Source organism: Bombina bombina, chromosome 6 (genome assembly GCF_027579735.1).
Source record: "Bombina bombina isolate aBomBom1 chromosome 6, aBomBom1.pri, whole genome shotgun sequence".
Lineage (NCBI taxonomy): Eukaryota > Metazoa > Chordata > Amphibia > Anura > Bombinatoridae > Bombina > Bombina bombina.
The window spans coordinates 1,049,509,575-1,049,527,647 of NC_069504.1; the positions used below are offsets into that span (position 1 = coordinate 1,049,509,575).

Consider the following 18,073-nt stretch of genomic DNA (forward strand, 5'->3'; position numbering starts at 1 on the left):
AGGTGATGGGAGCAGTAAGGCTCTATAATGATTTATACAGGTAATGATGGGAGCAGTAAGGCTCTATAATGATTTATGGCAGGTGATGGTAGCAGTAAGGCTCTATAATGATTTATACAGGTGATGGGAGCAGTAAGGCTCTATAATGATTTATACAGGTGATGGGAGCAGTAAGGCTCTATAATGATTTATACAGGTGATGGGAGCAGTAAGGCTCTATAATGATGTATGGCAGGTGATGGGAGCAGTAAGGCTCTATAATGATTTATACAGGTGATGGGAGCAGTAAGGCTCTATAATGATTTATACAGGTGATGGGAGCAGTAAGGCTCTATAATGATGTATGGCAGGTGATGGGAGCAGTAAGGCTCTATAATGATTTATACAGGTGATGGGAGCAGTAAGGCTCTATAATGATTTATACAGGTGATGGGAGCAGTAAGGCTCTATAATGATTTATGGCAGGTGATGGGAGCAGTAAGGCTCTATAAGGATTTATGGCAGGTGATGGGAGCAGTAAGGCTCTATAATGATTTATATAGGGAGCAGTAAGGCTCTATAATGATTTATACAGGGAGCAATAAGGCTCTATAATGATTTATACAGGGAGCAGTAAGGCTCTATAATGATTTATACAGGTGATGGGAGCAGTAAGGCTCTATAATGATTTATACAGGCGATGGGAGCAGTAAGGCTCTATAATGATTTATACAGGTCATGGGAGCAGTAAGGCTCTATAATGATTTATACAGGTGATGGGAGCAGTAAGGCTCTATAATGATTTATACAGTATACAGATGATGGGAGCAGTAAGGCTCTATAATGATTTATACAGGTGATGGGAGCAGTAAGGCTCTATAATGATTTATACAGGTGATGGGAGCAGTAAGGCTCTATAATGATTTATACAGGTGATGGGAGCAGTAAGGCTCTATAATGATTTATGCAGTTGATGGGAGCAGTAAGGCTCTATAATAATATATACAGGGAGCAGTAAGGCTCTATAATGATTTATACAGGAGATGGGAGCAGTAAGGCTCTATAATGATTTATACAGGTGATGGGAGCAGTAATGCTCTATGATGATTTATACAGGTGATGGGAGCAGTAAGGCTCTATAATGATTTATGGCAGGTGATGGGAGCAGTAAGGCTCTATAATGATTTATGTCAGGTGATGGGAGCAGTAAGGCTCTATAATGATTTATACAGGTGATGGGAGCAGTAAGGCTCTATAATGATTTATGGCAGGTGATGGGAGCAGTAAGGCTCTATAATGATTTATACAGGTGATAGGAGCAGTAAGGCTCTATATTGATTTATACAGGTGATGGGAGCAGTAAGGCTCTATAATGATTTATACAGGTGATGGGAGCAGTAAGGCTCTATAATGATTTATACAGGTGATGGGAGCAGTAAGGCTCTATAATGATTTATACAGGGAGCAGTAAGGCTCTATAATGATTTATACAGGGAGCAGTAAGGCTCTATAATGATTTATACAGGCGATGGGAGCAGTAAGGCTCTATAATGATTTATACAGGTGATGGGAGCAGTAAGGCTCTATAATGATTTATACAGGTGATGGGAGCAGTAAGGCTCTATAATGATTTATACAGGTAATGATGGGAGCAGTAAGGCTCTATAATGATTTATGGCAGGTGATGGGAGCAGTAAGGCTCTATAATGATTTATACAGGTGATGGGAGCAGTAAGGCTCTATAATGATTTATACAGGTGATGGGAGCAGTAAGGCTCTATAATGATTTATACAGGTGATGGGAGCAGTAAGGCTCTATAATGATGTATGGCAGGTGATGGGAGCAGTAAGGCTCTATAATGATTTATACAGGTGATGGGAGCAGTAAGGCTCTATAATGATTTATACAGGTGATGGGAGCAGTAAGGCTCTATAATGATGTATGGCAAGTGATGGGAGCAGTAAGGCTCTATAATGATTTATACAGGTGATGGGAGCAGTAAGGCTCTATAATGATTTATACAGGTGATGGGAGCAGTAAGGCTCTATAATGATTTATGGCAGGTGATGGGAGCAGTAAGGCTCTATAAGGATTTATGGCATGTGATAGGAGCAGTAAGGCTCTATAATGATTTATATAAGGAGCAGTAAGGCTCTATAATGATTTATACAGGGAGCAATAAGGCTCTATAATGATTTATACAGGGAGCAGTAAGGCTCTATAATGATTTATACAGGCGATGGGAGCAGTAAGGCTCTATAATGATTTATACAGGTGATGGGAGCAGTAAGGCTCTATAATGATTTATACAGGTGATGGGAGCAGTAAGGCTCTATAATGATTTATACAGGTGATGGGAGCAGTAAGGCTCTATAATGATTTATACAGGTGATGGGAGCAGTAAGGCTCTATAATGATTTATACAGGTGATGGGAGCAGTAAGGCTCTATAATGATTTATACAGGTGATGGGAGCAGTAAGGCTCTATAATGATTTATACAGGTGATGGGAGCAGTAAGGCTCTATAATGATTTATGCAGTTGATGGGAGCAGTAAGGCTCTATAATGATATATACAGGGAGCAGTAAGGCTCTATAATGATTTATACAGGAGATGGGAGCAGTAAGGCTCTATAATGATTTATACTGGTGATGGGAGCAGTAATGCTCTATGATGATTTATACAGGTGATGGGAGCAGTAAGGCTCTATAATGATTTATGGCAGGTGATGGGAGCAGTAAGGCTCTATAATGATTTATGGCAGGTGATGGGAGCAGTAAGGCTCTATAATGATTTATACAGGTGATGGGAGTAATAAGGCTCTATAATGATTTATACAGGTGATGGGAGCAGTAAGGCTCTATAATGATTTATACAGGTGATGGGAGCAGTAAGGCTCTATAATGATTTATACAGGTGATGGGAGCAGTAAGGCTCTATAATGATTTATACAGGTGATGGGAGCAGTAAGGCTCTATAATGATTTATACAGGTGATGGGAGCAGTAAGGCTCTATAATGATTTATACAGGTGATGGGAGCAGTAAGGCTCTATAATGATTTATACAGGTGATGGGAGCAGTAAGGCTCTATAATGATTTATGCAGTTGATGGGAGCAGTAAGGCTCTATAATGATATATACAGGGAGCAGTAAGGCTCTATAATGATTTATACAGGAGATAGGAGCAGTAAGGCTCTATAATGATTTATACAGGTGATGGGAGCAGTAAGGCTCTATAATGATTTATACAGGTGATGGGAGCAGTAAGGCTCTATAATGATTTATACAGGTGATGGGAGCAGTAAGGCTCTATAATGATTTATACAGGAGATGGGAGCAGTAAGGCTCTATAATGATTTATACAGGTGATGGGAGCAGTAAGGCTCTATAATGATTTATACAGGTGATGGGAGCAGTAAGGCTCTATAATGATTTATACAGGTGATGGGAGCAGTAAGGCTCTATAATGATTTATACAGGTGATGGGAGCAGTAAGGCTCTATAATGATTTATGGCAGGTGATGGGAGCAGTAAAGCTCTATAATGATTTATACAGGTGATGGGAGCAGTAAGGCTCTATAATGATTTATACAGGTGATGGGAGCAGTAAGGCTCTATAATGATTTATGGCAGGTGATGGGAGCAGTAAGGCTCTATAATGATTTATGGCAGGTGATGGGAGCAGTAAGGCTCTATAATGATATATACAGGGAGCAGTAAGGCTCTATAAGGATTTATACAGGTGATGGGAGCAGTAAGGCTCTATAATGATTTATACAGGTGATGGGAGCAATAAGGCTCTATAATGATTTATGGCAGGTGATGGGAGCAGTAAGGCTCTATAATGATTTATGGCAGGTGATGGGAGCAGTAAGGCTCTATAATGATTTATGGCAGGTGATGGGAGCAGTAAGGCTCTATAATGATTTATACAGGTGATAGGAGCAGTAAGGCTCTATAATGATTTATGGCAGGTGATGGGAGCAGTAAGGCTCTATAAGGATTTATATAGGTGATGGGAGCAGTAAGGCTCTATAATGATTTATACAGGTGATAGGAGCAGTAAGGCTCTATATTGATTTATACAGGGAGCAGTAAGGCTCTATAAGGATTTATATAGGTGATGGGAGCAGTAAGGCTCTATAATGATTTATACAGGTGATGGGAGCAATAAGGCTCTATAATGATTTATGTCAGGTGATGGGAGCAGTAAGGCTCTATAATGATTTATACAGGGAGCAGTAAGGCTCTATAATGATTTATACAGGGAGCAGTAAGGCTCTATAATGATTTATACAGGTGATGGGAGCAGTAAGGCTCTATAATGATGTATGGCAGGTGATGGGAGCAGTAAGGCTCTATAATGATTTATACAGGGAGCAGTAAGGCTCTATAATGATTTATACAGGGAGCAGTAAGGCTCTATAATGATTTATACAGGTGATGGGAGCAGTAAGGCTCTATAATGATTCATACAGGTGATGGGAGCAATAAGGCTCTATAATGATTTATGCAGGTGATGGGAGCAGTAAGGCTCTATAATGATTTATACAGGGAGCAGTAAGGCTCTATAATGATTTATGGCAGGGGATGGGAGCAGTAAGGCTCTATAATGATTTATACAGGTGATGGGAGCAGTAAGGCTCTATAATGATTTATACAGGTGATGGGAACAGTAAGGCTCTATAATGATTTATACAGGTGATGGGAGCAGTAAGGCTCTATAATGATTTATACAGGTGATGGGAGCAGTAAGGCTCTATAATGATTTATGGCAGGTCATGGGAGCAGTAAGGCTCTATAATGATTCATACAGGTGATGGGAGCAATAAGGCTCTATAATGATTTATTGCAGGTGATGGGAGCAATAAGGCTCTATAATGATTTATACAGGTGATGGGAGCAATAAGGCTCTATAAGGATTTATGTCAGGTGATGGGAGCAATAAGGCTCTATAATGATTTATACAGGCAGAACATGATAGCTGGACCCTGATGTTTGTGGAGTGGCAGGCAGTAGAATCTGAGGGACTAAACAATGGAGCTTTTATGAAGACTGAAGTAACTCAGAAAGGGATTTAAAATGAAGCTAATGAGATAATGTGCCTGGCCCCTTGAAGAGGGCTTCAGCGGGTTACTGTGAATAGAGGGAGTAAACTCACTGAGGTATAACAAGTTTCTTGCAAATCAGTGCTGCGTTAAAAGGGCGAATGACAAGCACAAGAGAAAAAAAAGTCTTAGGTAGTGTGTAGCCTCATCATTATAATAACTGATACGCACCTTAAATCTCTGAAGCAGCATCTGTTTCCCTTACAACCAGGACTGAGGGAGAGGGGGTGGTGGCTACAGGAAAGAGGGGGTGTAGGAGAGGCAGCCCGAACACACGAACACCAAATGTGGACTTTCAGAAAAAACTAAATTTATGCTTACCTGTTAAATGTATTTATTTCATGACACGGTGAGTCCACGGGATCATCGATTACTGTTGGGAATATCACTCCTGGCCAGCAGGAGGAGGCAAAGAGCATCACAGCAAAGCTGATAAATATCACTTCCCTTCCCACGAACCCCAGTCATTCGACCAAAGGAATAGGAAAGGAAATAACACAAGGTGCAGAGGTGACTGAGGCTTACAGTTGTGCTCATAAGTTTACATACCCTGGCAGAATTTATGATTTCTTGGCCATTTTTCAGAGAATATGAATGATAACACAAAAACTTTTCTTTCACTCATGGTTAGTGTTTGGCTGAAGCTATTTATTATCAATCAACTGTGTTTACTCTTTTTAAATCATAATGACAACAGAAACTACCCAAATGACCCTGATCAAAAGTTTACATACCCTGGTGATTTTGGCCTGATAACATGAACACAAGTTGACACAAAGGGGTTTGAAATACTATTAAAGGTAACCATCCTCACCTGTGATTGACTACTCATTTTTTATTATGTATGTGTGTATTATGCAATTCTACTTTATTTAAAGGGACAGTCAAGTATAAATTAAACTTTCATTATTCAGATAGGACTTTTAATTTTAATTGACTTTCCAATTTACTTTTATCATCAAATTTGCTTTTTTCTCTTGGTATTCTTAGTTTAAACTAAACCTAGGTAGGCTCATATGCTAATTTCTAAGCCTTTGAGGGCTGCCTCTTATCACATGCTTTTTAAATCTCTTTTCAACACAAAGAGACAGAGAGTACACATGGGCTATATAGATAACACTGTGTTCAGGCACAGGAGGTTATTTAAGATCTAGCACAATACAATGTTAAATTTAAGACAATAGATAATAAACAGTCACAGTCATGTGATCAGGGGGCTGGAAGAAGGTTCCTAGATACAAGGTAATCACAAAGGTAAAAAGTACATTAATATAACTGTGTTAATTATGCAAAACTGGGGAATGAGTAATAAAGGGATTATCTATCTTTTAAAACAATAACAATTCTATGGTTGACTGTCCCTTTAATGGTCCTTTAGTGTCTCTTTAAACTTATCTTGCTTTTTAAGCATTATGCCACCTCTTTATCTTGCATCCTTCTTTGTTTATCTTTATTTCTATTTGTTTTAATCAGGATACAGCAGTTGGAGAGAGCTGGGCAAAGCTCTGGCACAAAACAATATTCCTGCCGTGCATCCAAACCTTGAATTTTACCAACCCCCAAAACAAAACAAAGAGGTGAGATTATGTGAAACTGTTGACTAAAAACATAATAAATGTGCATATGTCTGCCAGGGTGCTTGCTCAAGATGCACTCACTGGACTTGAATCACCATAATATTCAGTTTGTTTATGCCATAATAAAAAGTGTTATTAGCCCGTACAGCAGAGTAATGTGCGAGATGTAATGGCTCCATTCTTCATTTTATCACTGGGTGGTTACTATGGTAAAACTATGTTTACATTTACTTGGAGCAAATGCTTTAGCTGTTAGCACCATTTTTTGTGCTTTGCCTTTTAAATTGCTGTGACTGGCGCATGGTGAGATATTCTATCTATTTGTCTATATATTTATATCTATTAATCTGTCTATCTATCTATCTATCTATCTATCTATCTATCTATCTATCTATCTACAGACACACATATATATATATATATATATATATATATACACACAGTATATACATTATATCTATCTATTTATATATATCTATAATCTATCTATCTCTATCTATACATAATAAATGTCCAAAGTATTCCAGTCGCTGGATTTTCATTTCTTGGAATGGTAACATTTCTCGGATAGACTCCCCTTCCGCAGACAAAAAGCTTGAAAGAAACCAGCAAACATTTAAATGCCTATAAGCCACTCCCCCTCAGATAAAAACCGTGCCAGGCCCAGCAGTTGCCATAGACACTGCACCAAATAAAAAGTATAACACCTAACATATAAAGATATAAGAATTGTGAAATATTAATGTTTTTTTAATTCTATTTATTGAGAAAAGACAGGTTACATACACATGAAAAGATATTACAAATAGGTACATGATTTATCACTAAAAAGAAAGACCAATATGAAATTTACTACAACAGCATAATGAGAATGAGAGAAACAAAACAATACAACTTTTTACAAAACATTCAAAGAATTGGAAATATGCACCAGAGCCTTGAAACAATGAGGGTTAGGGAAACTAAGAATCACAGATACTTTCATAATAATGATGTGAAGTTTTCATAAAGGCAAGTGTTAGGTTATTGAAATGAGGCTAAGTAGAACAGTAAATAGCTTGAGAAAGGCTGCTACTGATAATATTAGCAGTTATGAGTTAGAAGTCATTTAATCCAGTCCGTTAAGCACATACTTTTGAAACAATCTGCTCGTAACTAGACTTTTCTAATGTAAAACAAGATATTTTTCAGTCAGCAATACACACAGAGTTATGCACATACACACATTTATCTATTGCTGCAATATATATATATATATATATATATATATATATATATATATATATATATATATATATATATATATATATATATATATATATAAACAAAGTATACAAAAGAGAAATGACAAAGATTATCCAGGCTCCAATAAAAGTTAAATGTTCATTCTTTAGTCACAAAGTTGAAACATAGGTGTATAGGTTTAACATCACCATCAGTGTCAGCTAACAGCATTCATCTAGCTATTGCTGCAATATATATATATATATATATATATATATATATATATATATATATATATATAAACCAAAATTCATTAAAATTATGGGGGGGGGGAGATAAAAAACTGAAATTAAAATCCTCCATGTCTCAAAATTAAATCAATGTAAATATTTGCATAGGAAATTAGTACATCTAGGCAAGTATACCCGCTTGCTTTTCCCCAGAAATTCTTAATATACAATGTTTCCAATGCACAAAAGAATTGTGGGTAAGATATGCAAATTAGATATGCAAATTCTCAGTTTTTTTGCTTCAAAAATACTGTTTTGACACAGCTATCCTTTTAAACAGGATTATGACAGCAAACCAGAAATCACTCACTAGACAAGCCTGTTTCAAAGCAAGCGGGGATACTTGCCTAGATGTACTAATTTCCTATGCAAATATTTACATTGATTTAATTTTGAGACATGGAGGATTTTAATTTCAGTTTTTTATCTCCCCCCATAATTTTAATGAATTTTGGTTTAACCATGAAAATAGCTTTTCCAATGCAGCAACCAGAAATCTATCTCCTACTGATGAGTTCCAAAAAGAACGAAACAGGCTTGTCTAGTGAGTCATTTCTGGTTTGCTGTCATAATCCTGTTTAAAAGGATCGCTGTGTCAAAACAGTATTTTTGAAGCAAAAAAACTGAGAATTTGCATATCTAATTTGCATATCTTACCCACAATTCTCTTGTGCATTGGAAACATTGTATATTAAGAATTTCTGGTGAAAAGCAAGCGGGATACTTGCCTAGATGTACTAATTTCCTATGCAAATATGTACATTGATTTATATATATATATATATATATATATATATATATATATATATATATACTGTATATATATATATACTGTATATATAAACAAACACAGATTTCATGAAGCAATAATACTTCCCCAAACACAATACTAAGTGCTAAAAGTTAACAGAACTAAAGGCAATAGCTAGCTGAATAAAATGTAAGTTCAATTGGCAGTCTCCTATTATACCCCGAGAATGTAATCTCCCATTATATACCTGAATAATACTTTTAAAATAACTGTAAACTAATAAATATAGTCACAAAAATGTGCTGCCCCCCCCCCCCTCCAATCTGCTGTCCTAGGCAAGTGCCTTGTTTCCCTAGGACAAAATACGCCCCTGCCGATATCAGTTCAGCCTATAGTGCAGCAGGTATGTCATATAAAAGCATATACAATAGACCATATCAATCAATCCCCAAATATAAAGGACACAAAGGACAAAACAGGGTACTAATCTTGTGGAAGCACCCCAATGTGTTAATTGTTGCATGCAGGCAATTCTCAAAGTGCCAGCTCACTGAGCCAGGAAGCAGGAACGTCCACAACAAATTTGTTCTGGTGCTCAATGAATATCAGTCTGCTTGCTCCGGATAAGGTCAGTGAAGTTATATCATTTTTATTAAAAAGCATAAAAAAGTATAGAAAAACAGTGCTAACCCTGTAAGGGAGTACAAGTTTGGACTTAAACTCCCTTGCAGTGTTAACACTGGTTTTTATACTTTTATGTCAATTCCTTATTTATTTGTTGGCTTTCATTATACGATACCTCTGAAAACTGTACTTGCTTTACACTCCCTAGAAAGACTGGAACTGCAGCATCTAAGTATGCTGCAAATTGATTACATGCTACACAGAGCATAACAATATTTACAGTTAGCCCTTAATTGGTTACAATTAAAGGGAAAGGAAACACATTTTTTTCTTTGATGATTCAGATAGAGCACACAATTTTGAACAACTTTCCAATTTTATTATTTATAAAATATTTTACCAGGAAGAATACATTGAGATTTCTCTCGTTTTCAAGTATGTCCTGGGTCCACAAAACATTGCACTGATACAATAGGGTACAATAAAATACAAAAACAATAATAATACACAATATATGCAAAATTTAACATAGAACAGGTAGGAAATATATAATCAAACATGACAGGTGCATTCTGTTTTGAGATATGTAGAGAGGGATCTCTTAAAGGATATTAGGCTTGGGGAAGGTTTGAAAGTGTGCGGGAGGTCTTTCCATAGTTGTGGCGCTCTGTAGGGAAAGGAGGATCGAGCTGCTTTCTTTTTGTATTGAGGCAAGCTAAATAATGTGCTGGTACTGGATCAGAGGTTATAGGAGGTGGGAATAGCAGGGGAGAGCATTCTGCTCAGGTAGGGTGGGAGCTTCCCAGAAAGGCTCTTAAAGACAAGGCAGGAAAGATGGAGGGTGCGTCTGGATTCCAGCGACAGCCAGTTTAGTTCTTTTAGCATGTCACAATGGTGGGTCCTGTAGTTACATTGTAGTACAAAGCGGCAGAACGAGTTATACAATGTATTAAGTTTATTAAGGTGAGTTTGCGGTGCAGGTGCATATACTACATCCCCGTAATCCATGATTGGCATCATCCTTTGCTGTACAATCTTTTCATTGAGGCAGGATTTGTTTCTGTACAGGGCACCTAGTTTTGGTTAGAGTTTAGATGCAAGTTATTCTATGTGGAGGCCAAAAGATAGATTGGGGTCTAACAACATACCCAAGTATTTGAAAGAGTGGACTGCGGTCAGTGTGCCATTTGATTTTGTTTTGATGTGTAGATGGGAATTTTGTAGTTTGTGTAATTTAGGTACCATTCCAAAGATCATTGTGACAGTTTTGTTAGTGTTTAGGAAGAGTTTGTTTTTTGAGATCCATTTTTCTACCTCTGTGAACTGGTCTTGGAGCACTGCCTCAAGCTGCGGCAGATCGGATTTGCTTGCATAGATTACTGTGTCGTCTGCGTACATGTGTACAGTTGAGGATTTGCAGACATTAGGCAGATCATTTATAAATAATGTGAATAGTAGGGGGCCAAGAATGGAACCTTGGAGAACATCACAGATGACTGGGAGAGGAAGGGAGTAGCTGTCAGAAATAGAGACATATTGTGATCGATCCGATACATATGATCGAAACCAGGTTAGCGGACGATCACCAATACCTGAGTTTTTTAGTTTGAGCAATAGTATGTTGTGGTCCACTGTGTCAAAGGCCTTTGCAAAATCAAGGAAAATTGCTCCAGTTAGGTCTCCTTGTTCCATGCGAGTATGGATGTTGTTGCAAACTTTTAGGAGGGCAGTGGAGTGATTCGGGTGAAAACCTGATTGATCAGGGGTCAGATAGTTAGATTGTTGGTAATACTCACATAGTTGCATATGGACACATTTTTCTAAGGTTTTTGACAATACTGGGAGCAATGATATTGGGCGATAGTTAGTAGTCAAGGTTAACTCACCACTTTTATAGATAGGCACTACTCTTGCAGTCTTCAAAAGTTTGGGTATGTATCCCGACACCAAGGATTCGTTAATTAGGGTTGTGACAGGTTAGCAATTGCCGGCGCACTTCTTCAACAGCATTGCTGGGATTTTAGTTGGGGAGGAGATTAATTGCGTTAGCTGCAATTTACTTCAATTATCTAATTTAATATTAAATGTGCAGCCACCAATCAGCAAACAGCACCCAGGTGCCGAGCCAGCCTGTCTATGCTTTTCAAAAAAGGATACCTAAATAATGAAGCAAATTAAATAATAGAGGAAAATTGGAAAGTTGTTTAAGATTGTATTCTCTATCTGAATCATGAAAGAAAAAAATTGGGCTTCTTATCCCTTTAATGTAGATAAAATATACAACCCCAATTCTAAAAAAGTTGGGACAGTATTGAAAATGCAAAAAAACAAACAAAAAAAAATCATTTGAAATCTTAATTCACCCTGTACTATATTTAAAAAAAAAACATTTTTAACACATTATTTCAAATCTGATGACTGCAACACACTCCAAAAAAGTTGGGACAGTCGACTGTTTACCACTGTCTAACATCACCTTTTCTTTTAATAACACTTGGTTAAGTTTAGCAAGCAGAATATTTCCCCATTCATCCATTATGCATGTCTTCAACAGCGCAGTTTAACTGTACGGGGCCTTCATTGCCTTATTTTCCGCTTCATAATGTGCCACACATTCTCAGTTGGAGACAGATCAGGACTGTAGGCAGGCAATGCTAGCACCCGCACTCCCTACTTACACTACAATGTGCTTGCAATCCGGGCAGGGACGTCCCTGGAAAAGATGACATCTGGATGGCAGTATATGTTGATCCAAAATGTATACATATCTTTCTGCATTAATGATGCCCTCACAGATGTGGAAGTTTCCCATGCCTTAGTCACTGATACACCCCCATACCATGACAGACACTGGCTTTTGAACCTGACACTGATAACAGATTGGATGGTCCTTTTCCACTTTGGCCCGTAGAACACAATGGCTGTTTTTTCCAAAAACTATTTGAAATGTTGACAAGTTGGACTACAAAACACGATTTCACTGTGCTACTGTCCATCTCAGATGAGACCAAGCCCAGAGAAGTTGGCGGCGCTTCTGGACAATGTTGATTTATGGCTTCAGCTTTGAACAGTAAAGCCTTAACTAAATCTGTGGATGCAGCAGCAAATAGTGTTGACTGACAAAGGTTTAGCAAAGTATTCCAGAGCCCATGCCAGGATATACATTACAGACTCATGATGATTTTTAAGACAGTGAGATCATGCGCATTCAGTAGTGGTTTATGGCCTTGACTTTTAGGCAACAAGATTTGACCAGATTACTTGAATCTTTTAATTATATTGTGCACTGTAGAAGGTGAAATGCCTAAAATCTTACCGATTTGTCTTTGGGGAATGTTGTTCCCAAAGTGTTAGATTATTCGCTGACGCATCTGTTGGCAGATTGGTGAGCCTTGTCCCATCCTTGCTCTTGAAGGAATAGGCCTTTTTTGGAGGCTCCTTATATATTATGATTACACAATTGCCTCACCTGTTTCACCTTCTTATTTCAACTTGTCACAACGCTGTTAGTCCTAAATTGCCCCTGTCCCAAATTTTTGGGAACCTGTTGTAGTCATCAGATTTGAAATGAGTGTATATTTTAAAAAATACATTAAATTCATACATTAAAGGTGAATTTAATTTTCAAATAACTTTTTTTGTTTGATGTTTTGCATTTTCCATACTGTCCCAACTTGTTTGGAATTGGGGTTGTACATATAAACCATATATAAATATATACTGTATATATATATATATATATATATATATATATATATATATATATATATATATATATATATATATATATATATATATAAATATAAATGCAAAATTTGTTTTTGTAGTACACCTTACAAAATTTATATACAACATCTGTGAGTGCTGCCAATATGACCCAGTAATTACACAAAGAGGCATTGGCACACATCAATTTTCAAAAGCACAACATATTTTTTTGAACTGCTGCAAAAAAATTGCCTGCAAACAACATCAAGAGACAACTATTCTTTTTAAATAATATTGGGATCTTAGTCACACAATATGGCCATATTTTGCTTAGCCAGTCACCACTTACAAGGTGCCCCAATTAGACTGGTCCTAACACTACTTTGCCACAGAGGGCTGAATCCTTCCTGCTTTTACTCTCCATAATCGAATGAGACTCCCTGGCTTTTTATTCACAACTATTACACTGCCATGAGCACACCCGAGCTTGGCTAAGCAAAATATGGCCATATTGTGTGACTAAGATCCCAATATTATTTAAAAAGAATAGTTGTCTCTTGATGTTGTTTGCAGGCAATTTTTTTGCAGCAGTTCAAAAAAATATGTTGTGCTTTTGAAAATTGATGTGCGCCAATACCTCTTTGTTTGTGTAATTACTGGGTCATATTGGCAGCACTCACAGATGTTGTATATAAATTTTTGTAAGGTGTGCTAAAAATACAAATTTTGTATTTGTATTTAAAAGTAATCAGGGAGACTGACCATCTCCCATTGGTTTAAGCACCCCACCCAAGCTCAGGTGTGCTCATGGCAGTGTAATAGTTGTGAATAAAAAGCCAGGGAGTCTCATTCTATTATGGAGAGTAAAAGCAGGAAGGATTCAGCCCTCTGTGGCAAAGTAGTGTTAGGACCAGTCTAATTGGGGCACCTTGTAAGTGGTGACTGGCTAAGCAAAAAAATGGCCATATTGTGTGACTAAGATCCCAATATTATTTAAAAAGAATAGTTGTCTCTTGATGTTGTTTGCAGGCAATTTTTTTGCAGCAGTTCAAAAAAATATGTTGTGCTTTTGAAAATTGATGTGCGCCAATACCTCTTTGTTTGTATATATATATATATATATATATATACACAGTATATATATATATATATATATATATATATATATATATATGTGTGTGTGTGTGTGTGTGCTTAAAGGGACACTGAACCCAATTTTTTTCTTTCGTGATTCAGATAGAGCATTAAATTTTAAGTGACTTTCTACTTTACTCCTATTATCAAATTTTCTTCATCCTCTTGGTATCTTTATTTCAAATGCAGGAATGTAAGTTTAGATGCCGTCCATTTTTGGTGAACAACCTGGGTTGTCCTTGCTGATTGGTGGATAAATTCATCCACCAATGAAAAAGTGCTGTCCAGAGTCCTGAACCAAAAAAACCTTAGATGCCTTCTTTCTCAAATAAACTAGAAAGTTGCTTAAAATTGCATGCTCTATCTCAATCACGAAAGGAAAAATTTGGGTTCAGTGTGCCTTTAAAGTCATATTAACATAGGTCCTGGTAACACCAAATGTGAATTTTATACATTGTTTTTATCTTTATTTATGACTGTATCAATACAACTGTCAGTTACACAGATATTGTTTATATCCAGTAAATATAAGTGTAGCTGTGCAGTAGATGCAGTGTGAGTTCCCAAATCCCTTACTTCCTCATTACCTCATTAGATCTCTGCAATCTACTTGCCATATGTCATCAGCTTTGATTTGAAGGACACCTAGCCACTCCTTTTTAATCCCCTCACATTTAATAACAGGCACATCATGAAAACAATTCTACCTACCTGTTTATATAGCTGAGAAGTTAAGTCTCCTAGGCAGGTGACTATTATAAAGCTCTCTGGGGTTAAACTCAGTTCTCGTATTTCTCCTCTTTGTTGTGCTGAAGTAGGAAGGCCAGTCCCTAAGCTTACAAAGGTGACGTTGTTCTGCAAGGTTGTTAAAAAACATATATAAAACATTGGTATCAGTGAAGTAATTGCAGCTTTCTATGTACCTTGGCAACAAAGGTCAGATACATATTGTGTGATGTCTATTCAGGAAATGTGTTGTATTTACTAATTTGCCTAAATAAATATTTATATTACTATATTAAAGAAAAGAAAGGCTGATAATCTGATAACAAATAACCATTTTAATATTGCAATGTTAAAGGGACAATCATGTAATTTAATATGATGCAAAATTGCTGCTATAAAGTGCTCCAGACTTAAGGGACATAAAACCCAAACATTTACTTTCATGATTTAGATAGAACAACAGCTTTACAATGTACATCTATTATAAAAAATGTCCCCGTTTTCTTGTTATCCTTTGTTGGAAAGCCGGAAGGTACTTTCAGGAGTGTGCACGTGTCTGCAGCTTTGCAACAATGTTATACATTAGCAAGAGCACTAGATGGCAGAGCTATCTCGTGTCATGTAGTGCCCCAGGCACTATTTCTTGTCATGTAGTGCCCCAGGCACGTGCACGCTACCTATCTAGATATTTATTTAACACAGAATAACATGAGAATGAAGCAAATTTGAAAATAGAAATAAATTGGAAACTTTTTTTAAAATAAGCCTACCTAGGTATGCTCATCAAACAAAACATATCAAGAGAATAAAGTAAATTTGATAACAGAAGCAAATTGGAAAGGTTTTTTTGCTTGCCCTTCCTGGATCATGAAAGTTTTCAGTCCTTTACATTTATTAATTTGCTTGGCTGAATCTGATATGGGATTTTCCATTGTTTGTAGTACTCAAACAATTTACTGATTACATAATCTAAGTCATTCCAATCCATTAGAAAACCCCACAATAACACTGATTGTAAGCAATTAAAAAACATGTATGCAGCTTTTTAACTTTTTAAATTCAGCAGTCTTGAAAATCTTTTTTGGGATGTTTACAATGTGATTTCCTGGCGTGCACTCTATCTATTTAAAATGATACAGTAATGTAAAAGTGCAAAAATAAAATGCTCTGATATGTTACAATATTTTATTATGGCACTATTGCTTACATATAGCTATGGGGTCGATGCCAATATTTAGTTTTTTTCAATATTGGAAAATGGGAATTGCTGTTTTTTTTGTTGTTAAAGGGACAGTCTAGTCAAAATTAAACTTTCATGATTCAGATAGGGCATGTAATTTTTTTATTTTTTATAATCTTTATTTTTCAATCCAACAGTTTGCAGAACATGCATAAAAAAATTGTCCATACAGAGAAAATACAGAGGAAAGAATGTACAATACATAATCAATTGCCTAATTAACCAGGGCATGTAATTTTAAACAACTTTTCAATTTACTTTTATCATCAAATTTGCTTTGTTCTCTTGGTATTCTTAGTTGAAAGCTAAACCTAGGAAGGTTTATATGCTAATTTCTAAGTCATTGAAGGCCGCCTATTATCTTAATGCTCTTGAAATTTTTTCACAGCTATATGGTGTTAGTTCATGTGTGCCATATAGATAACATTGTGGTCACGCCCATGAAGTTACATATTCTCATATGTAACTCCACGGGCGTGAGCACAATGTCATCTAACTCTTTAAACAAGAACAATTCTGAAGTAGACTGACCCTTTAACATCATTATTACAATTTTTGAGTCAAACACAGCCAATTTTGTTAACTCAAATTAAATACATTTGCATTTTACCACTTGGAACTGTTTATAATAAATGCCAGCATGGATTACTGGGGTTAATGAAGTTCTTGCATGCGTTTTGCAGTTAGATAGAGTGGTGTTTGCCTTTGGTATATGGGCATGATGGATATATTTGGCATCTTTGATTAATTGTGTTTTTTTTTTTTTTAAATTTCAATATTTTAAAATTAAATATTTAAAAAAAAATTCTGTTTCAGGCCGTGTTATGCTCTGGCGCTGGGACACGCAAGTTAGGTCTCAAAATAGTACTGAAAAAGGCAAACAGACACAAGAAGAATGCAGTATAATAATAATAGTGTTTATTAGGAACTTATTGTAATAACTTAAATCAGTAATCAGCTTATAAAGCAAATCAGTGTTTAAACTATAAACGTATTACTTATCTTTCGGTTTCAAATAAGGCATATTAGCGTACAAGAGTAGAGTGCAGTTACAGTCAGCGTCATCATTCAGTGGGACACAAGCAGCAGATTTTACAGGTGCTAATGTCTGAGACTTTTCTAAAAGATGTTGCGCAAAACTCTCCTGCCTCCCTCTCCGCAATTCTAATAATTAAACTACAGTTTAGCAGGTGTGTCTAAAGATATGTCAATCATATTATTTTGTAGCAAATGTGTTAACAAAAAGTGTTCTCAAAACAAACAAATATACTCACCGCAGAGCATAGCACTATCTCTCTTGGAATGTGACATCCCTCTCTTTCTAGATAATAATACTGCTTGAGTACAGGACAGCAGCGTGAAATACCAGTGTAACATTTAATTTTTCAAGACTCAATCGCCTGAGACATAGAGTTTCCCCTATACAACTGTACAGTCCAGTATTTCAGGAGGCTGTTCAGTAAAATCTATAGAAAAATGCTTGACAATTAAATGTCCAGTTTTTTAAAGGTCCTGGCATTAGAGGTCAATTGTAAATGCTTTCTTGGCCTCAATGATGAAAAAGAGGCAACCTTTTGTATGCAGTACTCTGTGATGCTGTTGGCAGCCAAGGAGGGTGGACAAAATCACTGTCTTATGTGTTACTGGAAGTCATAAAGAAAGTTAAAACACTGATCTGTGTTTGTTCCGTGTAGCCACTGGGGCAAAATC

The 18,073-nt window shown here is 36.5% G+C and overlaps 1 protein-coding gene across 1 annotated transcript in view; it reads left to right on the forward strand.

The window, feature by feature from the left end:
- The window catches only part of B4GALNT3 (beta-1,4-N-acetyl-galactosaminyltransferase 3), a 317,092-nt gene that overhangs the window by 92,239 nt on the left and 206,780 nt on the right, over positions 1-18,073 (forward strand). Inside the window, exon 2 of the mRNA XM_053718828.1 lies at positions 6,563-6,666. Within this exon, the coding sequence (XP_053574803.1) occupies positions 6,563-6,666 (104 nt within the window). The remainder of the gene's footprint in view (positions 1-6,562; positions 6,667-18,073) is intronic.